At 42.1% G+C, this 23,022-nt stretch overlaps 1 protein-coding gene across 4 annotated transcripts in view; it reads right to left on the bottom strand.

Annotated features, from left to right (window-relative positions):
- The window catches only part of dpy19l3 (dpy-19 like C-mannosyltransferase 3), an 81,917-nt gene that overhangs the window by 23,317 nt on the left and 35,578 nt on the right, over window positions 1-23,022 (bottom strand). For 3 of the 4 annotated variants that reach the window (XM_085431620.1, XM_085431704.1, XM_085431457.1), the window contains 7 exons: window positions 19,969-20,070; window positions 19,685-19,758; window positions 17,088-17,246; window positions 14,046-14,177; window positions 10,744-10,855; window positions 9,092-9,148; window positions 8,678-8,760 (listed from right to left, as the gene is read on the bottom strand). In XM_085431620.1, coding sequence (XP_085287746.1) covers window positions 8,678-8,760; window positions 9,092-9,148; window positions 10,744-10,855; window positions 14,046-14,177; window positions 17,088-17,246; window positions 19,685-19,758; window positions 19,969-20,070 — 719 coding nt within the window. The remainder of the gene's footprint in view (window positions 1-8,677; window positions 8,761-9,091; window positions 9,149-10,743; window positions 10,856-14,045; window positions 14,178-17,087; window positions 17,247-19,684; window positions 19,759-19,968; window positions 20,071-23,022) is intronic. The other variant, XM_085431538.1, reaches the window with a different exon arrangement.

The raw sequence follows: 23,022 nt of genomic DNA, 5'->3' as shown, positions 1-23,022 counted from the left end.
TTTCCTGCCCCCTAAAATCTCAAGTTGAATATTTAATCAATCCAATGAACTATGAATCAAAAATCAGGATTAACATACACCACATGACCTAACTGTAAACTGAGTCAGACCAAAAATAGCTTCATGTTAATAGGTTTGGACATAATCTATTGATATCGAGCTACTTTTCTACAGTTTTACATTTACCAGTTGTTAAAAGTAGTTCTTTCAGAAATTCGTAGTGATGGAGCTAAAGACCACGAAAACAAAAAGGTCTGAGTAAGTAATGGGCAGGCGCACCTCAGGAGAGTAGTTCTATTAATGTTATGAATTATATCTGTGGTTTTGCTGCTGTCATGAAAAAAGAGAGGGCAAAAAAAACTACATTAATACACCAAGAAAAGTCTCGACCTTGTCTGGAAAAACATATCTGAACCAATTCACCTGCTCGTGCTTTTATGATTTTGGTATAAAGATTTGTGAGAACTGTCAAAGGCTTTTTAAGAGTCATGCCAGCATTTGCCTTCAGAACAGATTAACTTATCACCCGCAGTCACAAAGGACTGAAAGCACTCTTTGACCTCTTTGCAAACAATTCAAATTCAACATAAAGCTCAGCAACACAGCCGCAACCCACTTTTGTCTGACCGGATCAGCTTTTTGTTACACTGAGCATTCGTTCTTTTTACAGTTTTCCAGAAGAGGAGAGAAAATGTAAAGACATAAACCTGAACAATAATTTTTAAACATCCCTAAATTACAAATGTCTGATGACATGATTTTGATTAGACTCCAGATTTTTAAAGACCGTAGGCTCAAACATCGACACTGCATGAAGATTTTAAGAGGTGATGACGGCCTGTTTTATCACACCGACTGCGCATCACTGCATTATTGGTGGAAATTCATGGCGTTTGGTAACTTCGCACTTTTTTCCAGCACAGCTTTGAACCTCAGCGGTGGTCTCAGCATTGAGCAGAACTGAAAGCGCCTCTGTGGGCACGCAGGGTCTGAGCAGCTGCTTTTCTGATGATTACTTTGGTAACTTCCAAAACACTCCTAAAAATTTTTCTTGCCTTTTATATAAATCTTATGTTCCACCTGCAGAGAGTGCAGCTGACACTCCGCCCGCACACAAAGAGTTACTGAGTGGAAGTGATGATGATGATGATGAGTGATAGTGAGACAGAGGACGTGACTCGAAGTGTTTTTATATAAATGCCAGGATGGCCATGGATTTTCTGCTGGTCTCACTTCTGATTGAGAAGTGTTCAATCAGGGACGTCGCTCTGACTCTGTCTCTAAACTGCCTCTGGATTAGCTAGAAAGCAGAGGAAGACACGCACACACACAAGCACAGATCACAGACACCACTTTCCCCATTTAAGGATGAAGCCAAATGCTTCTAATTTAGACAATTTAAAGCACGACAAGGAGGAGGATGACAGGAAGACAATTAAGGGAGCAAGAGCGGGAATGAGAGTAAGAGGAAGCAGAGTATTTAAAGAATAGTGAAGATACAGTCACACCGACAGAGCAGAAACACACATTGTTGCTGAAAGACTGATATACAAACGAGTAGTGGCACATATTTCTTAAGCATGGATCAAGCAATTTGTTTTAATTAGACAAACACAATGACACAGATCCACAAAACAAGGAGAGAGAATCCCACGAGGACTGGACAAGAATTATCTGGGGACCGTCAGAGTTAGGAGCTTAGCTTTTGTCTGGACAGGATGAACAATTGCAACTCTTCTTCTTCTTTTTCAGATGACCCCTGTAAGGGTTGCCACAGCAGACCCCCCCCAATCTCCCAGCATCCTCCTCTGTCACATCAACCCCCTGCATGTCCACCTTCACCACATCCATGAACCTTCCCCTTTTCCTTCATCCTGGCAGCTCCATCTTCAACATGCTTCGTTCATAAGTGAGACTGTACAGGTTTTAACTAAATGCTGAAGATAAAAATGACTGACATTGGATTATTGCGATAATCCTCATCCCTATGAAAACAAATTAGCCAGTCTACATTCAGACTGCAGCTCTTAGTGAGGGTAAAAGGAGGAAATTCTGTAGCTCAAACTCCACATTATTATTCATCTCGTCTGTATTCTCCACCACTTGTAGAAAGAGATGTCAAAGCTGAATTGTCTGAAGTGTTTTCTTAAGACTGGAATTTATTCTGCAGGGCTCACATTCACCTCATTTGTGTTAAACGGGGCAAAAATCTCAGGGACAAATATCTCAAGACCTTGAAAGATGGATACATGCCACCAGAGTTTAAGTGAGATGATATCTTAGCAACATTAAAACTACTTCAATGAATAACATCTTGTTGCAGTGCATCTATGTATCCATTTTCTTAATCGTCTATCCCAGCTGGCAGAGGACGAGGTACACCCTCGTGCCCAGGGATAATCAATGCAGACACAGGGATGACAAGCAAAACCCACCCAGAACCAGTGATCCCAGTGTGACCAAGCTCAATCCAAAGACATGTACGCTGATCAGACCCAGCATTATGCCCTCCTGATTAATATTGTATTCATCCCCTTTTGCCCATCCCATCGAGGCGCGGACTGCACTAGACTCTTAAAGGTGTTTTGTGGTATCTCCAAATTTTAGCAACAGATCCTGTAAGTTGGGGGCCTACATGGATCAGACGTGTTTGTTCCACAGATTATTAATTGGATCGATATCTGAGGAATATGGAGACCATGTCAACACCTCAAACTCGTTGTTGTGCTCTTCAAACCATTCCTGAACCACTTATGCTTTGTGGCAGGATGCTTTAACCTGCTGAAAGAGGCCACAGCCATCGGGGAATACCGTTTTCATGAAAGGGTGTACGTGGTTTGCAACAGTGCTTAGGTAGGTGTCAAAGTAACATTTCGGCAGCAGACAAGGGTCAGCATGGGCACCTTGATTGGTTCTTATTAGCTCGTGCGTTGGATCGGACCTCACGAGCCACTTTTCGCGCCGCACATGCATCAGCGAGCCTCGGCCACCCAGGACTCTGTCGCTGCTTCACCACTGTTCCCTCGTTGGACAACCTTTGATTGATACTGACCAGTGCAGACTGGGAATGCCCCACAAGAGCTGGAGTTGTGGACATGTTCTGATGCATTCATCAGGCAAAATGTTCACCCACCCACTAACAGGTGCCATGATGAGGAGATAATCAGCGTTATTCACCACCTGTCAGTGATTCTATGCCTGATCAGTGCATGTATGTGTGTATATGCATTTCTGTTTGACTTTAATATTTTGTAATATAATCACTTCGTTTTGTTGTGTCAGTTTTTATTGGCAGAGCTAATTAACCGACGCGTCAGTGTGAATCAGCGCTGCGCTGCATCAGTTGTATTGAGTAGGTAGAAATTCCTGACATGCAGAATGTTTGGTTCTCACTGAATGCGTCTCTCTCTGCTCAGACATGAAAGTAGATTAAATAAAAAAAAAATTGGAGGAATTCTGAGGCAGAGAAAAGCTTCTATTTTCACTTATGCTGAAGAATAAATGATGGTAAAGTGAAAGAAAAATATTTTCTTTTCCAACCATTTACAGATTTGGGATCAAATGTATGCCTGTTCACATTCGGTCATGAAAAAATAATGTAGTGATGTATGCTTTAATATTTTTTGACTTGTCTTTTTTGACTTGTTTAAGATTTTAAACGGTCTGGCAGCTCCTCCACTGCCGCTTCATTTTATTAGCTTTTGCCCATGAGAATCTTTACAATCTACAAGCATATCGTCAACTAAAGACCGTACTGTAGCGTTTTGTCATTCTGCTTTTGGGCGATCAGCACTCTCTGCGAAAGCTTGAACTCAATGGAAGTTGAAGTCCTGCCTGATACCATTAGGTACTGCAGCGCTTTCACCAGCTTTATTAAAATATTTGCTGAAAGACTTGTAATCTTTCTTTTTTTATGGATGTGAGAATCTTTTATGTGACATTTTTCACATCCAACCTGCTGAGGGACTGTAGATGTAAATTAGCTTTAAGCTAACTCTGGCACAGTGCATCAAATGGCAAACACTGATGTTAATATTGCACATGTACAAATATGAATAAATAAAATCAAATAAAAACATGCTTACTGGTTACTTTGGGAGTGGTTGTAATGGTCTTTAAGAAGAAACTGAGACACAATGTGTTTTCCTGTTTAAGCGTGTGGACTTGCTGTATAAACACATCAGGGTTTATGCTGACTTTTCCAGTGGAGTCGTTTTCCTTCACTAAATGGGTCTCCATGCTGAGTAGCTAGATGAGCCTCCTGAATTTGCAGCAAAACTGCTGTCAAAGCTCTCATTAATAATTTCCACTGCAGCCTTCATAATTCTCGAAAACAGCCTGTATATCTTACACCCGAAGGGCGGGGGTGAGCTGGAGGGGGATGGGGGGGAAAGCAAGGTAGCTTTCAAAATAAAAGCATATTAAATGGTAAATGGTTTGAATTAAAGCTCGTGAGATTTGTGCCAGGAGCGAGAAGGATGGACAGGAATAGCAGAGAGTATATCAGAGGGACAGCTCAGAGACCAGGCAAGAGAGGCCAGATTGAATTGGTTTATGTGAAAGAGCAGTCAGCTCCTCCTGTGTCCTGTGAGCAGGATAATGACGACGGAGCTGCCAGGAAAAGAGAAAGGCCGAGGAGGAAATTTCTGGATGTACTGAGAGCGGACATTCAGGAAGTAAAATATGGAAATCAATGATTTGCTGTGTGATCTGAAGAAAAGTTAAAATGCAATTTGTCTGCACTTTTAACCTTAGCTGTTCTACACAGCTCTTTAAAATGCATTTCTTATTCAGTCATTCACATGCGCACACACACACACACGTGCACACACAGAGCTGCAATGCAAAGCTGCTACTGGTGGTGATCCCCAGCATGCAGAGCAGCTGGGGATCAAAACACCAATCCACCACAATCCAGAAGCCGATTCACAGGAGGCTGGCATTATCACTCGGCCTCTCTATGCGGTGGAATATGCACGGTGAGCGGTGTGTGTCAGGAGAAAAATAAGAGGGAGGGAAATTGTATGACGCAAAAATATAGAAATCACTAAATCAGAGTCGTGACACTGAGATCAAAATCCAAGTCCAACAAATAACCTCATTCAAAATGTAATAGATCCCACTTCTGACTCATCTGTGCTGCGAAATGCGAGGTGAACTTTGTTCCCTGTTGGAGCGACGGTGCAGTGACAGCAGTGAGAATGGACTGAGGGGCCTAGAATCAGCTGTATTAAACATGTCTGGCTTTCCGCTGCTCCTCTCTCTGCTGCACGTTAACATTTGCACTGCCTTGAATACTTCATGCAGAGCAGCAAAACTACCTCGAATTTTCCCTTCATTTTTTCAGTAACCTCCTTTGACTGAGACTGTACTGCTTTTGCAAAAACCAGCGTGGAAACATGAATCTGAGAAAAGCAAAGTTGCACCGGATTCAGGAGGAAGCGGAGAGAGAGCACACCGGCTAGATGGAGGTGATGTTTGTGACTTTAAAAACTGCTCACTCTCAACTATAACTCAAAGTTGGAGGCAGTTGAACAACCAGGCAGTGCTATTGATTTATCGACTGCCCATTTAGAACACAGTATCAGCCTACAGCGGAGCTGTGGAGCCAACTCTGTTATCAAGTGCAAACTTGTGAATTATGGCTGCGCCTTAGTTCTTCAAACTCATAAAGTCACGGGTCATGAAAGAGAGTCTTGGGAATTATGATAATCTCCTCATCAGCCTGTCTTAACTCACACACTTCTATACTAATGAGGGCCTCAAGCATGCGTCATTAGCCCTGACGAGGGCCCTCTTATCTCTGATCTAATAATCCTAATCTCATCTCTGAAGCCATCGTTATCAAACAAACATCTTTATCCTTTCCCTAATCTAATCCTAATTCTGGCTCGAGAGATTGTAAAGATAAAGGCTTTCTCAGACCTTGTATCCTTTGACAAACTCTTCATTTTAGATCAACCAAAGTCAAACAAATGCAGCTACAATCATCACAACGAATCTGCGATAGCTTACGCACGCACGCAAGCTGTTCACGAAATATACTTTCCTCCGTACGCTGCACGTACGCTCGTCCTACCCTTTACTGTGCCGCAGTCTGAATATCTGCTTCTTGCATATAAAACGAAATAGCCTCGGCCTCAGTCACCTAGAGAATACAGCGTAACATGAACCTCCTTCCCCATCTTAACACTTTCATCTGGAATGTAATTAGCGCAGCAAGAAGCTTAGCACTCCGCCCTGCTCTCAGCCCCAACCAAGGTAACTCTAGGCAGCCCCTAATCCTCACCGCCTAATGGGATTAGCTCCGGAGGGAAGGGAACCCATGTCACACACACAAATACATTCAAAATCCAAACCTCTCCTCTGCTGTCTCACTATCCATATCTCTCTCGTTCTCCCTGTGCCATTCCACTAAGTGTTTAATAGGATTATACCAAAATTGTCCATTTCTTAGAAATCACATCTGGTCCACTCGGTGTCATCGCGCTGAAGATGATAGGATGGAAATAAGAAGCCTTAAATTATCATTCACTGAGTCTATAAGTGAACTACAGGGAAAACCTATGTTAAGTCATTCTAAACTGGTTTTAATGTATTGAGGATAGGCTGGCGTGTTTGGATGGCAACGGGATTATCTGAGTGGACAAAAACTATCATTTTTCCTCACAGAGCTTGTAAAGAAGATTTTGCAGCATCCAAGTTTTGTGTGAGGGGGTCTGAGACCGTTCCCCTGCAAAAAACAAAACAGTTAAAAGCAGATTTATCGTGTGTATTTCCATGTTGAAGTCAAAAGAGAAACAGTTTGGGTTTAAATTTTCAGTAGTAGCCCAAGCAGGACAATAAAATGTACACTATTGGTCTTAGGTGAAACTATTTAATCATCTCCATCCATGTTTTATTACTCTCGCTGAGTGGCAGAAGCCCAAGCAGAGATTCCCAGACTTCCAGGCCTCTAGCTCTTCTATGAGGCATTCCCTAAGCAGCTGAAGTGTCTGTAGTGTGTCATGGAGCTGCCTTGAGGTCTCCTTCCAGTTAGAAAAGCTGAAACACCTCAGCGAGGAGTCTTGCGTTTCGATATGGAGGAGCAGGGCTACTATCAGGGTGACCCAAAAACTCTTTGGAGGCTAGTTTGTGGCCACTGGTGACAGCAGGAATGTAAAAACACAAAAAGTGTCAAGTTCCCCTTCTCTCTGCCAAAAGAGATCACAATCGTGCAGACAATGTGTCCTGTAACTTGCCTTTTCCCTCCACAAACTCGTATTCTCAGCAAATCAAATCGACTAGCTAACAACAAATCAGCTATAGCTAACCAAGAGCTGGTTAATCCTAAATTAACGACCTTTAAAGACGCTGTTAACTTAAACGGAGGAACACAGTCTGCAAATCGTGCAAACTCAACCGTGAATCCATACAAGACTACCAATATACCTGCACATAAAATTAAAGAATGAACAGAATTCAAAGACATTAACACTTTTAATTGGACTGCTTAGAGCAGCAGATGTGTGGAAGTGTTGTAAAAAAAAAAATGTAAAATGCAAAAATGTAAAGTGGGAATACTGACTAAGCCCTGCGCGCTCTCACAATGGCCGACAGGAAGGCAAAATTACAGAAAACCGAAGGCTTAAAAACAGCTGTAAATGTGGTTCTTGCAGTTTTCCTTCAGCATGCCTACAAACACACCCACAGCCCTGACGTGACGAACAAAAGAAAACACTCAAGTTTTAGGAAAAAGGTGCTTTGGTGTCATAATATTTCTATTAGCAGCCCCTCTGGAAAAACCATAAGTCACTTTTTCTAATTTATTCTAGAACGGAGATTTAAAATACATAAGTTAGCATATCGTTCTTGTTATGTTACAATATCAGCGATAAGGATGAAAATCTTAATGACCAAGCACACGATCAGCTTCAGTTTGCACCACTACTGCATCCCACTTCATTCCTGACACTCAGCCGTAATGTTTCATTATCTCTCGCTTCTTAATTTGAATGCCTAACGAGTCCAGCAGCACTGCGCAGCGTCTGACCAGCGTTCAGCCTCAGGTCTGCGAGAGAGCTGCAAACCCAGCTGATAACTACTGACCTTGCCAACAATCCCAGTTAAACCAACTTGTCTGTGCTGGTGTAAGTGGAACATAAATGAGAAATTTAACAGGCACTAAGCAGAGAGCTGAGAGTTGTGTTTTTGGCCAGATGTTATAGTTGCACAGATGTAGGATATGCACTACGGGCGGCCAATCCAGCGCTGTGCATCCAACATGACGACCAGAAAATGACAGGCGCGCACAGATGTGCAAACACACAGCAGCATCAGCGACAGTTCGGAGCATTTCCAAATCACAGCTCCATCTCTGATCCCATCAGGGTGATGCTCTTGATCGGAAGCCCAGCAACAGAGACCCTGAGGTGGGTTAGAGCTCTGCCAACAGCTGGGTCCTTTCCAGCACTCCCATGTCTTATTCATGGATATCCATCAGCTCTCATCACTCATCAGACAGACTCTCCGACAAACAAGCGCCGAGACACACGCATGCACGCACACGGACACGCTCACACGCGGACTAATCAAGGACACGAGGCACAGTGAAACTCGATCTGCAGGAACAAGCGAATCAAATTTGCTTCAATATGATGTGCGCTCTGGATTTGTGAACGCCGGTGTATGCGCCTACCTAATCCAGGTCATGAGCTCCACGGTGTCTGGATCATAAAACTCCCTCAGTTCTGATAACTCCTCCATCAGCTTAGGCCAGAACTAAAGGGAAAAAAGACAAAGACAAGTGATGGAAAATTCGGTTTATGAAGCCATAAGCAGAGTATCAAACCCACTGATATATCTTTGATAACATCTTATTGCTTCACTGAACATAACAGGGAATACGACAGCTATTTAGATTCCTCCAACAGTAAAATAAATAAAGGGGAAGCAATCGTTTTAGTATCCTGTTAGGCTCCAATTGCTTTTCATCATTTTCTTCCGTAACTTCCATTTAGCCCATTTTCTTTCCCTCAGATCGTTCCATGTGGTTCCAGAAGTAAAACTCCAATAAAAGGTATGAGCACAAACCACCAAGAAAATGGCCTACCTTGTAATACAGGAAACCGATCATCACAACAGGAACGACATATCTGACAAGCCTCAACTGCAAAATGACAGAAAGAAAACAACTTTAATGAAATGAAGGAAAATAATTGTATCAGAAGCAGAGGAAAGTAAAGAGCCACACAGAGATATACCAAGAATGAGCACGGAGTGAGATAACAGACAGATAGAGCAGCTTTGTTCCCGACCATCGTTTATCTGATTCCTGCTGCCGTCCTGTTGTGACCACACTGACACCTAGTGGCCTCACTGGCAATGCCGGCACACGCTCAGAGTGCAGGCTGTGGATTCAGCAGCATAATGGTTCACCGTCACATCAATACAGGAAATCATAAAAGATAGAAAAATCTTTCAAGAGCGCCTCGCAGTGAGCTTTAAACGAGATCAATGTCAGTCACACTGGAGGGTGGTGACAGGCATAATGTGCAGTGTTACTAGAACTGGGAATCAAACCTCAGTACGTTCAGAGACATGTTTGAGAACAAAGTACACACTTCAAATTTTTCTTAAACGACAGTTAGAAGTCGCTCAGTGACTGGAAAGCTGTTCAGTCCAATCCCCCGGCCAGAAACGATCTAATCCGTCGTCTTTTTTTCCCCTGCTTGCTCGAAACTACTCTGATGAAGAGAATTTGAACTGGCTGTGCTCTAGTGTGCTTATCCAGTGGCCAGCAGCACAGCACTGTGGTTACAGACGACCTTTGGCACTGGGTAATAGCTAAAACAGCTCTTTACTCATCTGTGGAAGCGCGATATAACGTAGCGCTCAGAGCATGTGCACTTTCATCTAGCAGGTCAAGAACATGTCATCAGCCACGCAGTGTGTATGTAAAGTTACTACATCAAACAGGTTAGCAACCAGTTAAACATCTAACAGACTCTGAGCCACATCAGCAACCATTGGAAGTCACATTTACAGGTAGCGACACCTAAACGGCACCGTGGGATCAACGTGGGACTGCAATCACTCTTAATGTGACACAGACGAGAGAAAAGCTACTGATCAGTGCAGTAAATGCAGTGAATGTGTTCGATTTGGGAAGAACGAGCTGGTCAGATCCTGGATGTTTGGCAGCCGCTCACAAGACGAGCCTGAAGAGCCTGTTAGCAACTGTATCCACACACAATATCTCCTCATGCGCAAGCAAATACCTCGCTCCCATGGGACATTAGCATAATGTGTTTTAATTGGTCAGTGGCAACAGTGGAGCATTTGAATAAACACGATCTGATTGGTAGAAATTCACCTCTTCCTCAACTCAGCGGCAAGCAAAATCGGGCCATTTAATTGCAAAGTGCATTTACAGTTTTAGTCACTGTAACGCTGGAATTTCCCAACATTTGGGATAAATATAGTTATCCTTTTTATATTTTATGTTGTCTTTAGTTCACAAATGAATAATTTCTCCCATCTAAATGGAACAAGATCTGAGATTACTCAACCCTGACTAGCCTGGATGGTGAAGCAATTGCAGATTAGGTTTTTTAATATTTGAATTCTAGCTTTGATGACTGTATTTATGCTTCAGAGGACATAAAGTAGTGGAATTTTTGGAGATTATCGTAAACAAAGATCCTACCACCCATCCTCCCTGCAGCACTATTTGGAGCCAGAAGTGAAAATGTGAGCTCGTACCAGAAGTTTCGTGTTGCATCGGAGAGCGCTGAGAAGCACAGTCCACAGCTCGGTCCCACAGACACCGTAGGCTGCGACCGCACACATGTGGCCAGTCCATATATACTTCATTCTGGGCAGAAAGAGAGAAGGAGAAGCCATATCAAGCAGCGCTCGTGTCTCAACAGTCTTCCTCTTAGGAGAAAAAAGAAAACAGATCCCAGCCTCCATGACACAGACAAATTATACAGCTTGGACTGGAGGACGTTCCCTCAGCACACACACAGAATTCAAACAAGACGACCAACTCGTCTGCAGTTTTGCGCACGAGTTAGAGAAATGGTTTCGCTGTGGTTGAGTTTGATTTGGTGCCAAAAACACTGCATTATTTTTAAGTTCTGATCCAAAGCACATGAAGTCTAAAGCAAAGAGTTCTAAACAAATGAGAAAAAGATTAAACAGAGCGCAGCGAGCAGAAGACTGAAGACGGGGAGAATGAAATGAGCTGAAAAATTGTTGACAGGTGCGGAGATGGAGCCGTGCGAGGGGGGAGGCATAAAGAAGTGCAGCCTCACTGAAATAAATCTCAATACTTTTTTAATGCAAAGGAGCCGTCTGACAGAAACAAATGGCTTTCTGCACTTTTGGCTTTTCTCTCTTAATCAGCATTTTAGAGAAAGTGCTGAAATCAAACGTGTCACTTTCTGCCCTACCTGACTCTGTGCTAAAAGCTTTCAGGACTTTTTTTTTTCTTTTGCTCCTTTTGTGGGAATTTAATCAGTACTTTAAATTACCAACTGTGACAGCAAAGCACTGTGTGAACTATAAGTGTTAACAGTACTGCATAGACCTGCTTTTCTGAATCCTGCTAACCACATAAATTCAATTATTATCAACATTTCCCTACACAGAGAATAACCCAGCTACTGACAGACTCTTATTTAAATGAAGCTACTTATGTGAACCTATAAAACCCTCATAGCCAAGTTGCTATAAACAACATACCAGAAAACTCCAGTTTCTTTTTTAACAGAGTAATTGCAGGTTTCTTTTACTACAGGGACAGGAAGTAGTAATTCCACTGGTGATCTCGATGGTTTTCCTGACACTCCTCACAAAGAGCCTAAAGTTAAAACACAATTATACTTTCCTAGTGATAAATCGTACATGTCAGCGTGTGTTTGCAGTCTGAAACGCGTTCAGGCCGGAAAATTTACTAATGATGGTGGCGATGAAAACCACTTGACAATTACAAATAGACGACTGGAGTCAGGTCTGGGAGGCTTGTTGTGCTCGAGGTTATAGATGCGAAATGGGGAGAGAAAAAAATTCAAGCCACAGGGTGTATTAGTCACACTGTCTGACGCTGCAGAGCTACTGATACGGCAAAAAGCGTCGTTGTTTTTTATAGAACCAAACCTTTAAAGCAAGGAGATAAAAATAGGTGACAAAGGGAATTTTCCATGCCTGTGAAATTAACCACTAATGAGTAGACAGAACTATCCAAACATGTTTGCTAACAGGACAGAAACAGCTGTGCAGAGACTGCTGACGATCAGGTATTTTACCTTCCTACAGAAGATATTAATGAGTAAATAAATGGTCATGATAAACCCCACACGGGGCCTTTAGGAGCACCATATGCTCACATTATAGATGCTATAAGTAAAAGCTAAAGTGAGTCATAGCATGTTTGATACTGAGAATAAAACTTGTTCCAGGTACAAGAAGCATTCTGCTGGGAAATGAACTTTTGTGCTAGCACACAATATCCATCTTTTAGAAATCGACTGAAACTGACTGAACAACATCACTAATGATATACCCACTGTAGCTCCTGATATTAATAATTTCACCTGATTAAACACACACAGACACACACAAACCCATAAAAGAAAAACTGAATAAAAATGTTTGTTCATCCAAAAAATGACTTAAATAAGAACAAACTGTAAATGCCAACGAGAGCCGACACCAAACTGAAAACTGCAGTAGTCGGTGTAGAGGCCGATGCCGGTCAAACCAATGATATCTGGTGGTCACAGTTCTGATATTATAAGAGCAAATATCTCATGTCACAGCAGCAAAGGCTGCAGCCGGGCAAGCCAAAACATTCAGGAAATTAAGAAGAAGAGGCTGAATATGAAAGTCGACCACAAGAAAGACGGCGGTAAAGCGAGGTGCCAGCACTGGTGTCGGGCCTCTGAGTCTGGCACCTGCAAGCCGAGACACCCTCAGAGGTGTTGCTGCTCCACGGTGGGAACCTGCCAGTGGATTGTGCCATAATATTAACCAGAGAAACAGACCACTGCACGTCTGTGTGCCACCAGAAAACAGGAGAGGAAGAAGCAGCAAAGAAGGCTCTTAGTATCCGACTCCGAACATATGTACAAACAGCATTTGTACAAATATCGCACAAGAGCACAGTAAATACAGTAAACAAATGTATCTCAAAGAAGATGGTTTTCAAAGCCAGCGCACATGTAAACAGTATGCCTCCTATATCTTATCTTATTTCTGGAACCATTTCTCTCCGTCTTTCCAGAGAAAGGTTGCAACATGGTTGCCTGAGACACACACCGACTGCAAAAACAAACCAAACGAGCCTTCTTACTCTCACCAGCACATAAATAAATGTATACTTGAGCCACAGTGGAAAACTAAAAACTACAAGAAGGAGTTGAAAGCCAGTGAAAAATCCTTATTGAAAAAAAAACTGCTTGCTGAAATAGTATTGTGTACTTACAAGGCGAAATGAAATAAAAAGTTCTAAGTTATAACCTTTCTGAGCCACACAGCCGTGAGACTCTTCCCAACAGTGGCCTGCTCTGGACGTCTTTACAGCATAAACACAAGCTGAAACAGCAGTAAAGTAACTTAAAATGAGCAACTTAACTGAAACTATTTACCGTACCTTATAAATAAGAAAATTTAATGATTCTTTTTAAAAAACATAATTTATGGTAAGTGGAGAGACGGCAGATGGAGCTTCGTTAGCCGTTTGTTTGCACCAGGTCTTCGTTAAAATTCTGAAGGGGGGGGTCAGAGTATTAATTATCGATTGTTCAGCTGTATCGACTCTTTTTGCGTCTGCTGTGAGTGGTGCTGGATGGTACTTGGCGCTGAGGGCTGATCAAGGCTAAAGCGGACCATTCAGACACTTTGTGAGAGGCGTTTAAGAGGCACTTGGATTTTAGCATCTGCTCGCGACTTTGCATAATCAACTCATCAAGAGGAAAAGTACATTTGGAGAGTTCCCGTCTCAGAATGCGACTACTTGGGGACGTCTGCATGTAGATGATGCTAGAATTACGAGGTCTCACCTCATTGTGCTGAAAGCCAGGAGGCCGTAGAACAGCGTGTGCAGCAGATTGTAGGCCACATCTGGACGAAATGCCGCCACTTGCCCCTCTCTGGCTCCTTTCTTTTCCTCGGTGGAACCTCTGTTAGGCCTGCTGAGAAACCGAAAAACACAGCGACACAAGAGACAACAGTGATACATAAAACATTACATCCAGACGCTCGAGACGAGAGGCAGAAGGGAAGGTGGGTGGAATTGATATTATTCAGATTTCATTAGTAGTTTGAACACAAGTGGACACGCAACAATACACACACCCACGACCGTTTCTGTCTGCGGGAGTCGGCACGCAGACAAACAGACGAAGGCTCGAGGGCATGATGTCACTCCCCCGAATTGGCCTCCTGCACCGAATCAGACGGACACTGGCTTCCATTTGAATACAAATCCAATCCAGCTCTTCCTCCTACGTGAGCTGGGCTAAACTGGATTAAATTAATTCCCGAATTGGCAAATAGCCCTTTGTTCTATGAGGTTAGTATTCCAAGCCTCCAACGGCAGAGTGCGAGTTGATATGCTAATGTGATTAGTTCGATATGGCCCCTCACCTTGCACCACAGGCGCATGAGGCTTCAAGAGGCAGAGCGGCTTTGCAGAGCGTGAAGAAACAATGTGGAGCAGACACGGGGACTGTGACTACCACGACTGGGCTTCTGCCTCCTAATAAACATCTTGTCTCTTCTATTTTCTGAAGGAGCCGAAACCTTCGATTCATTTATACTTCACTAATTTTTCTCCAAAGATATCTGCATATGAAAAAAAGAATCTGTGGGCAAGGGAAAGAGTTTCAGTACTGGAAGCCTTCTGGTTTCCTTTGTAGTTTAATTTTAATGCATGAATGTATGACAAGCAAAAGAGAAACAGAGCTGATGAAATGTAACTCCAAAGCAATGGGCTCTTGTTTATTTTTGCCTGATTTATCACTAGTTGCTGTAAAGAAATACTCATCAGAGGGTTCATCAGTTACCTGTCATCAGGGTACCTGCTAACTGCACCTTCTTCAAACTTTCCTTTTTGATAAAGTTTATAATTTAGTTAGAGCTGGATCAGCTGACCCCAAGCCATCCATTACTTAAAGCTCAGGCTGCTGGAGCAACCTCCAATAAAGCAGAGTACTTTGGAAAATATGCACGAAAACTGTTCCTGCTGAAGGTGAAAACAACAAACGTGTTTCACTGCACGAGGCAAAAATTCGCCGTCAAGTACAGCTGCTAAGAAGGAGATGCTAGCAGCTGGTGACGTGCGACCCAAACGTAAACAAATGAGCGAGGATCGCTGGAGCCCTCGCTAGCTGCAGACGGGAAGAACAAATGGATGGAAACTACTCCTGCACAGTACTTTAAGCAGCTGGCCAAGATACAATAACCAGATTTATTATGTGAAAATATTGTCTAACTTAAGCTAGTTTAGTTCTTTTTTTTTGTCCTGTCTGCTTCCTCACCAGCCATGACAGATGTCTGCCCCTCCCTGAACCTGTCAGAGGTTTCTTCCTATTAAACGGGAGTTTTTCGTTCCCACTGTCACCAAGTGACAGTGTTTGTCATGTGATTGTTGTTTTTTTCCTGTTATTGTAGAGTCTTTACCTTCAATATAAAGCGACTTAAGGTGACTGCTGTTGTCTGACGTTATAACTAAAACTGAACTGAATTTGTTATCATTAAACTAAAGTGTTAAGCAGTAACTTTATACTTTTACATTAAATTCCCAGGCTCTTCTATGACTCTCCTAATGTGTCTCCTGTGCTAACGCCCTTGTAATCATTATCCTAATGATTCCTCTGGAGCTGAAGAGTGCTTTCAAACCCAGATATCTTACCCGTCTTTGTCAAGCTGGTCTGACAGAGACGGCCACTCTGCTCATTACTTTGCCGCTCACCCATACTGTGGACTGGATTTAACCCCCATCTCTTTTCTCTCAGGGTTGCTGTCCCGAGTTGCCAGAGATTCATTCCAGTGTTCATCCTGTTTTAACATTGCCTTTGAGAAACTTCCCTTTGTGACAATAAAACCTGTGAACTTTAAGCTGTTGTCTCTCAGGTCCTGCTTAAGAGTCCGTTTCATAGTTACACTTTTCATGGTCGTGGCACTGGGATACTTTCGTGCATACATTTGACTTGTGCTGCGTCACTACTATTGCACCACCATGCTGCTGCTGCTGGTACCTTGGTGTAATTAGTTCACACTTTGAATTAGCTAACGTTTCATCAATGACAGAAGCTGACTGGAAAATAGAGAAAATGGCCTTCATTTACTGGCTTTATTTACTTCTAAATATTGCTGCCTGCAAAGGTCAATAAAACTGTTCAGTACGTTTTTTCTTTCATCGTCAGAAATACTGTTAGCACAAATTTGAATTACCATGATATCATTTGAAGCTATATCACTTTCCTCTACTTTAAATGTGTCGTCCTCTCCTCTGTCTACTCTCCTTGTTCTTTGTAGTTTCTCTCTTCTCTTTCCCCTCAACCCCAACCAGACAGCGCGAGGCTCTGCTGGATATGTTTCTGTTCGTTCTTTCTTCCCTCTATCGCCAAGTGCTGCAGGGGGAACGTGTCTTCGGTGTTCTCTCTCTTATACTGTAGGGTCTTATATAAAGCACCTCGAGACGACAGCTGTTGTGAGCTGGTGCTATGTATATTTAAATAAAGTGAACCGGCACAAAGTTTATAATTGATTGCTTCCAATGCAGAGAAACTTTGGCAATCATCTGGATTTTACTTAAACACAAACCACCCACCTAAACATTGCTGCAGACCAGGCATGACTTTCTTGGTAACTGAACTTTCTGGCAGAGGCGTATTTCCTCAGCTCAACATGCCCCGCCCACACCACAAAAACTGCCCATGAATGGGTCAAAAAATATGGAGTAGAGTAACAAAATATTAATTTAATGTTGTTTTGCTTTGTGGGTTTTTTTTTTTATTTTATTTTGTGACTGATCAGAGTAATCTGGAGCTACTTTGTCTTATATAACCCTCTCCACTTCCTGTTGAGTCATCACCTACCTCAGGTTTTGCAGTGCTGCCGCCACCAACATGCCGCAGAGCAGAAGCAGCGTGAGGACGTAGGGGTACAGCAGCAGGGTACCGGCCAGGCGCTCGAGCGTGTCCAGGGGAAGCAGGCCAAAGGCCTCCTCACACAGATACAGACTGGCATCAAAATCCCTGCAGGGGAGGCGAGAGGCGGTCATCTGTTTGTTTTTCACTGAGAATAAATAAACACTGCAACGTCGAGTTAAATGGAAACCCGGTGAGGAGGAAGCTATAAAAGTTTGGCGCAGATCCAAATTACACTCTTTAAAATTATGAAATAGGGCCATAAATTGGCCTTGACAGAGACCGCACTTTCTGAGGGCCCTTCAGTTACTGATGCAAGCAGCATTTTACTGCTGCAGCTGGTCCAAGTGGAGCCTGTCATACGATAAGTCTGAGTGACTGTGAGGCGACTGGATGGAGCAGGATGTTTCTTGGATTAAATGATTTCACTTTGAAATATTAGTGGCTGAGTGACTTAACACAAAATTGTGTATTTTAATGTAAATAAAACAACTTTAATGCATATGAATAAACATATTTGCCTCTGAAATGCAGTAAAACAGAAGCAACAAATAATAATAATAATAAAAATATATTAAACTTATGTGCGACTACCTGATCAACACCACAAACTCGATTTTTTTCTACACGTGTGCAAAAATATTTAATTTTTTTATAGCGTTTAACTGAAATTACTGTTACCTGGCAACTGTACGTTATTTTCACATCAATGTCAATGATATCAAATGTAACACTATATATTTTTGCTGGTTTTTAAAAAGAGATCTTTTACTCATTAAAGTTGATTTCTATGTCCAGGACTTTTATTGTGAAAGGAACAGGAACTTTCCCTTTAAATCAAGTTTCTGGAGCTTAAAAATGAAGCCGATGTGTAATTTAGTAAAAACTGCAGTTACTGTAATTGCCACCTGCAGGTCCACCCCAACAGACTCCCATGTAAAAACGTGCATGCATTATTTCCTTAAACTGCATGTTTACAGCGTGGCACAACAAAATGTTTTGGGCTCTATGAATACGTTTCCCTTTCATAACAACTCTGGGTGGGGGGAATTTTCTCAAGAGGGGGCGTGGCTACTTTAGCAGGTGTCCTGATACAGTGAGCTAGGATTCTGCTAGGTCCCACTCAAGTGGACTTCCCCACAGTTTTAATGCCTTTTGGGCATTTTCAGTGGGTTATTTGACTAATGTTAGACAATGAAGCTTGAAATTGCAGAGATCAAAAATATTTTATACTGTCTATAGCAGGGACACTAACTCCTTTAGTTCTAGGAATCTAGGAACAATAAGAACTCTGAAGCACTAAAAGAAATAAACCTTCAGGCTGCTAAAAACCTCCAATCAAATCAGGATAAGTTAGTAATCCACGTTAAACGACCTAATCCACAATCTGGAAACACAACTTGTGCAGTTAAAAAGGACAGTTGCAAAAATGTGCATGAATTGTATGTTTTTTACATTACTTTTAAATCACTATGGAAAAATAAATAACATGACCACTTCTTCCTGTTTTGGCTGCTCCCTTTAGGGGCCGCCACAGTGGATCATCTGCCTGCATCTCACCCCGCTCCTACCACCCTCCGCTGTCACCAAAACCCTCTGTGTGTCCTCGTTCATGACATCCATGAACCTCCTCTAAGCTCCTCCTCTTTCCCTCATGTCGTTAACATCCTTTGTCTGGTATTTGCAGCATCCTTTCTCTGCGCTCGACCAAAAAGGCTCCAAAAGAAGGCCAAAGAAGAAAAAAGAAAAAAACTATGAGATTGCATCAACCCTGACATGTCTGTACAGTATAAACTTTTTTTAGGTCAATATTTTGCACGTTGGACTTCTGATATATGAAAGATACAAACTGACAAAATAAATTAAACCTATATAACATTAAGTACATCAACATTATGCAAAAACAAAAAGTGGGAATTCAGAAACACAACATTAAACAAATATGACATGAACTGATATTTTGGTTTTAATTTTATTCTTGGCAGTTACAATCCTCCACATGCTGATAAACCACCACGAGGATAAATAACTAAACAGAGTTGATATAAACGCAAACGCGGTGCAAGACTCCAGGGATTAAAAAAAGAAACACTTGGGAGAGACGAAATAAGTCAACGCAAGTGAGAGAAACAGGAACAGAGAGAGGCAGCGATAGAGTATGCACTGCATTTTCCACAGACTCCTGAATAATTGAAGCGCCAGTTGTGTAGCACCAAGCTGTGAGCTGTGTTATCTGCCACCCTGGAGCAGCCATCCAGTGGCTGAACTGTTCCACACACACACACACACACACACACACACACACACACACACACTATCTGATCAATGGGAGGTCTGCTAGTGTTACCCGGCCATCTATTATTCACACACCATAACTCTCCAGGTGCTACAATACTGGTGCTTAGTGAATAATACAGTCACTCTGGATCAAGTCAGGAGTTATGTACCAGTGCACACAATACAGACTTTGTATATGCAGTTTTCACTACTGTTTGGGAGCGAGCCCGTATTTCACATGTGGTCAGGACTAGAGGAGGTGTTCATACCTGGTCGAACCCAGAGCAAACTTTGACTTGATGAATTTAAAGATGTGCTCGTCTGATTGGAGCTGGAGGGCTTTCTGTAAGCACACACGCAAAGAGAAGATCATCAGGTCAGGACTAAAGATCAGCATGTTAAACCAAGATTACCGATGAGGATAAGAAGGAAGGAGTGTGTTGTGAAATAAGGGACAGATCACAAGATAATGAGCATATGATGGGAGAAAAAAAGAGGAAAATGGAGAGAAAGTGTATTAAAAGATGAGCGAGGGAGGAAGAGAACACCGCACCTTGGCCAGGTAGTTGATGGTGACCGTGAGGAGGAGAACCAGGGCACTGTGGAGAAGAACTTTGCCCAAACGAACCACCAGGCTTCCAGTCTTTACACCAGGCTACATGCACACACACAGAATAACAAGAGGTTAGTCAGTGCATCTGTTATGGTCTCACTGCAGTTTTTTGCAATTAAAAATGTAAGGAAAGCAGACATCTTTCCATACACACAGTATATATATGGGTACATGCATCAGACCACTAACCCCTAACAGCATGGGTCATTTCTCTGTAAATATCTAAGCACATATTAAAATCATCAAGCATGCATAAATATATTTTTATGCTCGTTATTTTTGCACATTTTGCAATCATTTATAGATGTCAGAAAAACGTCCTCGTTATTTCCCAAAATTCTTTCATACTTCGCATTGCAAACTGTTAAGATTTCAGGTCTATATTGTCTCATCCTGCGCACAGTCTGCTGCAACTTCTCACAGAGTGACCCCTACCAAACTAATTAGTCAGCACAGTAATTACTGATCGTGTTCAAATGCCCGTGGTTATTTACAACACGGATACTGCGCAGAGCACAGAGCACTCCACTGCTTCACAGATGGACATCTCAGTGTTTTTTGTGGGAGTTTTTCCATCTGAAGCCGTTCTGATGATTCTGGACACAAAATGTGAGAATCTATCAGCTTTTCCACTGAATTAGAAATAGTCTCACAGCACGCCTCTGAGATCTTCCGCCTCTGTAAACTGGAGATTTGCCCTGGAATACTATTTGTGCGTTTCCGACAGCAGGGTTAGGCAGCTGAGGTGACTGTAGGGAAACTATCAGTCCCAACTTAACAACCTCTAATTGGATGTATTTTGCCAGTTGTGCTACTGAATGCCACTATTAGCATGTCGACTCATCATCAGTATGCCAGGTGCATCTTTTTTGCAGACCTGCTGTCATCAAAACCATCCAACATCAAAGGTATGCATTTAAAGCTTAATCCAGGCATTAAATGAGAACACTGTCTGCCAAGGCTAAATCAACATTTGCAGAGGACAGAATACCTGTTTCACAAACTAATATGCCTCAAGTTTCAAACCAGAAGTTGGATAAAATCATTATTTCATAAGTCACAAATAAGTCTGACGCAAATGCTGTAAAGGTTTAAGTAGTTCTTTGAGTAACACCGTCATTTTATGTAAAAACTGAAAATCGGCCACGGAGGGTATGAAATATAGGTTAATACTGCATTTAACAAGCTGTGTTCAACTGAGAGATTCCTAAAAATGTTGGAAAGGTGCAAGTCAATGCTTAAGTCTTAAATATGATTACCCCATCTCTAATAATCAGTTATGTACCACAGGCCTTCAAGCTGGCAGTAATTAAACCGTTACTCAAAAAGCCATCTCTTGACCCAGCAGTCTTAGCTAATTATAGGCCAATCTCCAACCTGCCTTTCATTTCAAAAACTCTTGTAAAACAGATCATCTGCAGAGGTTTATTTGAAGAGTTTCAGTCAGGTTTCAGAGCTCATCACAGCACAGAAACAGCTTTAGTGAAGGTTACAAATGATCTTCTTATGGCCTCTGACAGTGGACTCATCTCTGTGCTTGTCCTGCTAGGCCTCAGTGCAGCGTTCGATACTGTCGACCATAATATCCTATTAGAGCGATTAGAGCACGCTGTAGTAGGGCTGTGCAATATGACCAAAATCTCATATCCCGATATAAGAATTCTATCGTCCGATAACGATATAAATCACAAAAATGTAACATTTTCTGTAAATTCTGCGAATCTCGGGCAGCTCGACTTGCGGGAACGTTTGAGTCTAAGGTTTATTTTTTAGCACCTGACGGCTCTTTTTTAATTCTCATCCGTAAATAATCTCCTCTTTCACGTGATTCAGTTTATTTTGAAAAGTCTTAACAGGATCTTGAGCTTTATTGTGAAAGGTTTATGTGGAACATAAACAAGCGGACACGCGATGCTGTTACCATCATTGTTGCTAACCACAACGCATAAAAACAGCCGCTTGTCCGTCTGTAGTGTGGTTATATTAAATATAAGAGAAAGAGAACTTTAAGAAATTAATATAGCCACTACAGTGACATCAAAACCATGAAAAAAATATTGCCATAAACAGCTTATTTTGTGACAAACGATAGCGTAAAATGAAACGATAGACGTTTAACACCAAGTAGTTAAACTGCAGGAATGTCTTAAAGACATAAAGACGAAGTGCACAAAAAATGAAGTTATTGTACTCGGCCCTAAAAATCTTAAAAATATCTAAGCAGATTCTTACTCTGGATGGCATTACCTTGGCCTCCAGTAACACTGTGAAGAACCTTGGAGTCATTTTTGACCAGGACATGTCCTTCAATGCACATATTAAACAAAAATTAGGAATGCTTTCTTCCACTTGCACAATGTCTCTAAAATTTGAAATATCCTGTCTCAGATGTCTTGATGCACGCTCAATCATCCAGGAAAGGAAATCCCAAAAAGTTAATTCTGTTCATCTGGATGTAACGTTTTCAGTGGGAGAAACGTTTCGTGACTCATCCAAGTGACTTCTTCAGTCTCAGCTGACTGCAGGTTTACCCAACCTTATAAACAGTACCTTTGAACAATGACTGAAACCAGCACCACTGATGAACAGTGGGCTGTGAGTTCAGATTCTTGACCATTAATATTGATCATTATTTTTGCAAATTGTCATCACCATTGATCAACAACCACTGATCAATGACCATTGATAATAGATTAGAGTACTGTTTATAAGGTTGGTGTTACACTGCAATAGGTGTAGGCTGCTGGGGGATTCCCATGAGTCTTCAGTCACATTTTCCACTCACTATGTGTTTATACACCTCTCTGCATTTAATCATTAGTTATTATTAATCTTTGGTTCTCTTCCACAGCATGTCTTTATCCTGTCTTCCTTCTCTCACCCAACCCGTCGCAGCAAATGGCCCCACCCCTCCCTGAGCCTGGTTCTGCCAGAAGTTTCTTCCTGTTAAAAGGGAGTTTTTCCTTCCCACTGTCGCCAACACACCTGCTTATA

The sequence above is a fragment of the Copadichromis virginalis genome, linkage group LG1 (assembly GCF_057382275.1).
Source record: "Copadichromis virginalis isolate Kocher_CV1m ecotype Utaka linkage group LG1, C_Virginalis_male_GT1.1, whole genome shotgun sequence".
NCBI classification, from domain to species: Eukaryota; Metazoa; Chordata; class Actinopteri; order Cichliformes; family Cichlidae; genus Copadichromis; species Copadichromis virginalis.
This window is presented reverse-complemented; position numbering and strand designations above follow the sequence as displayed.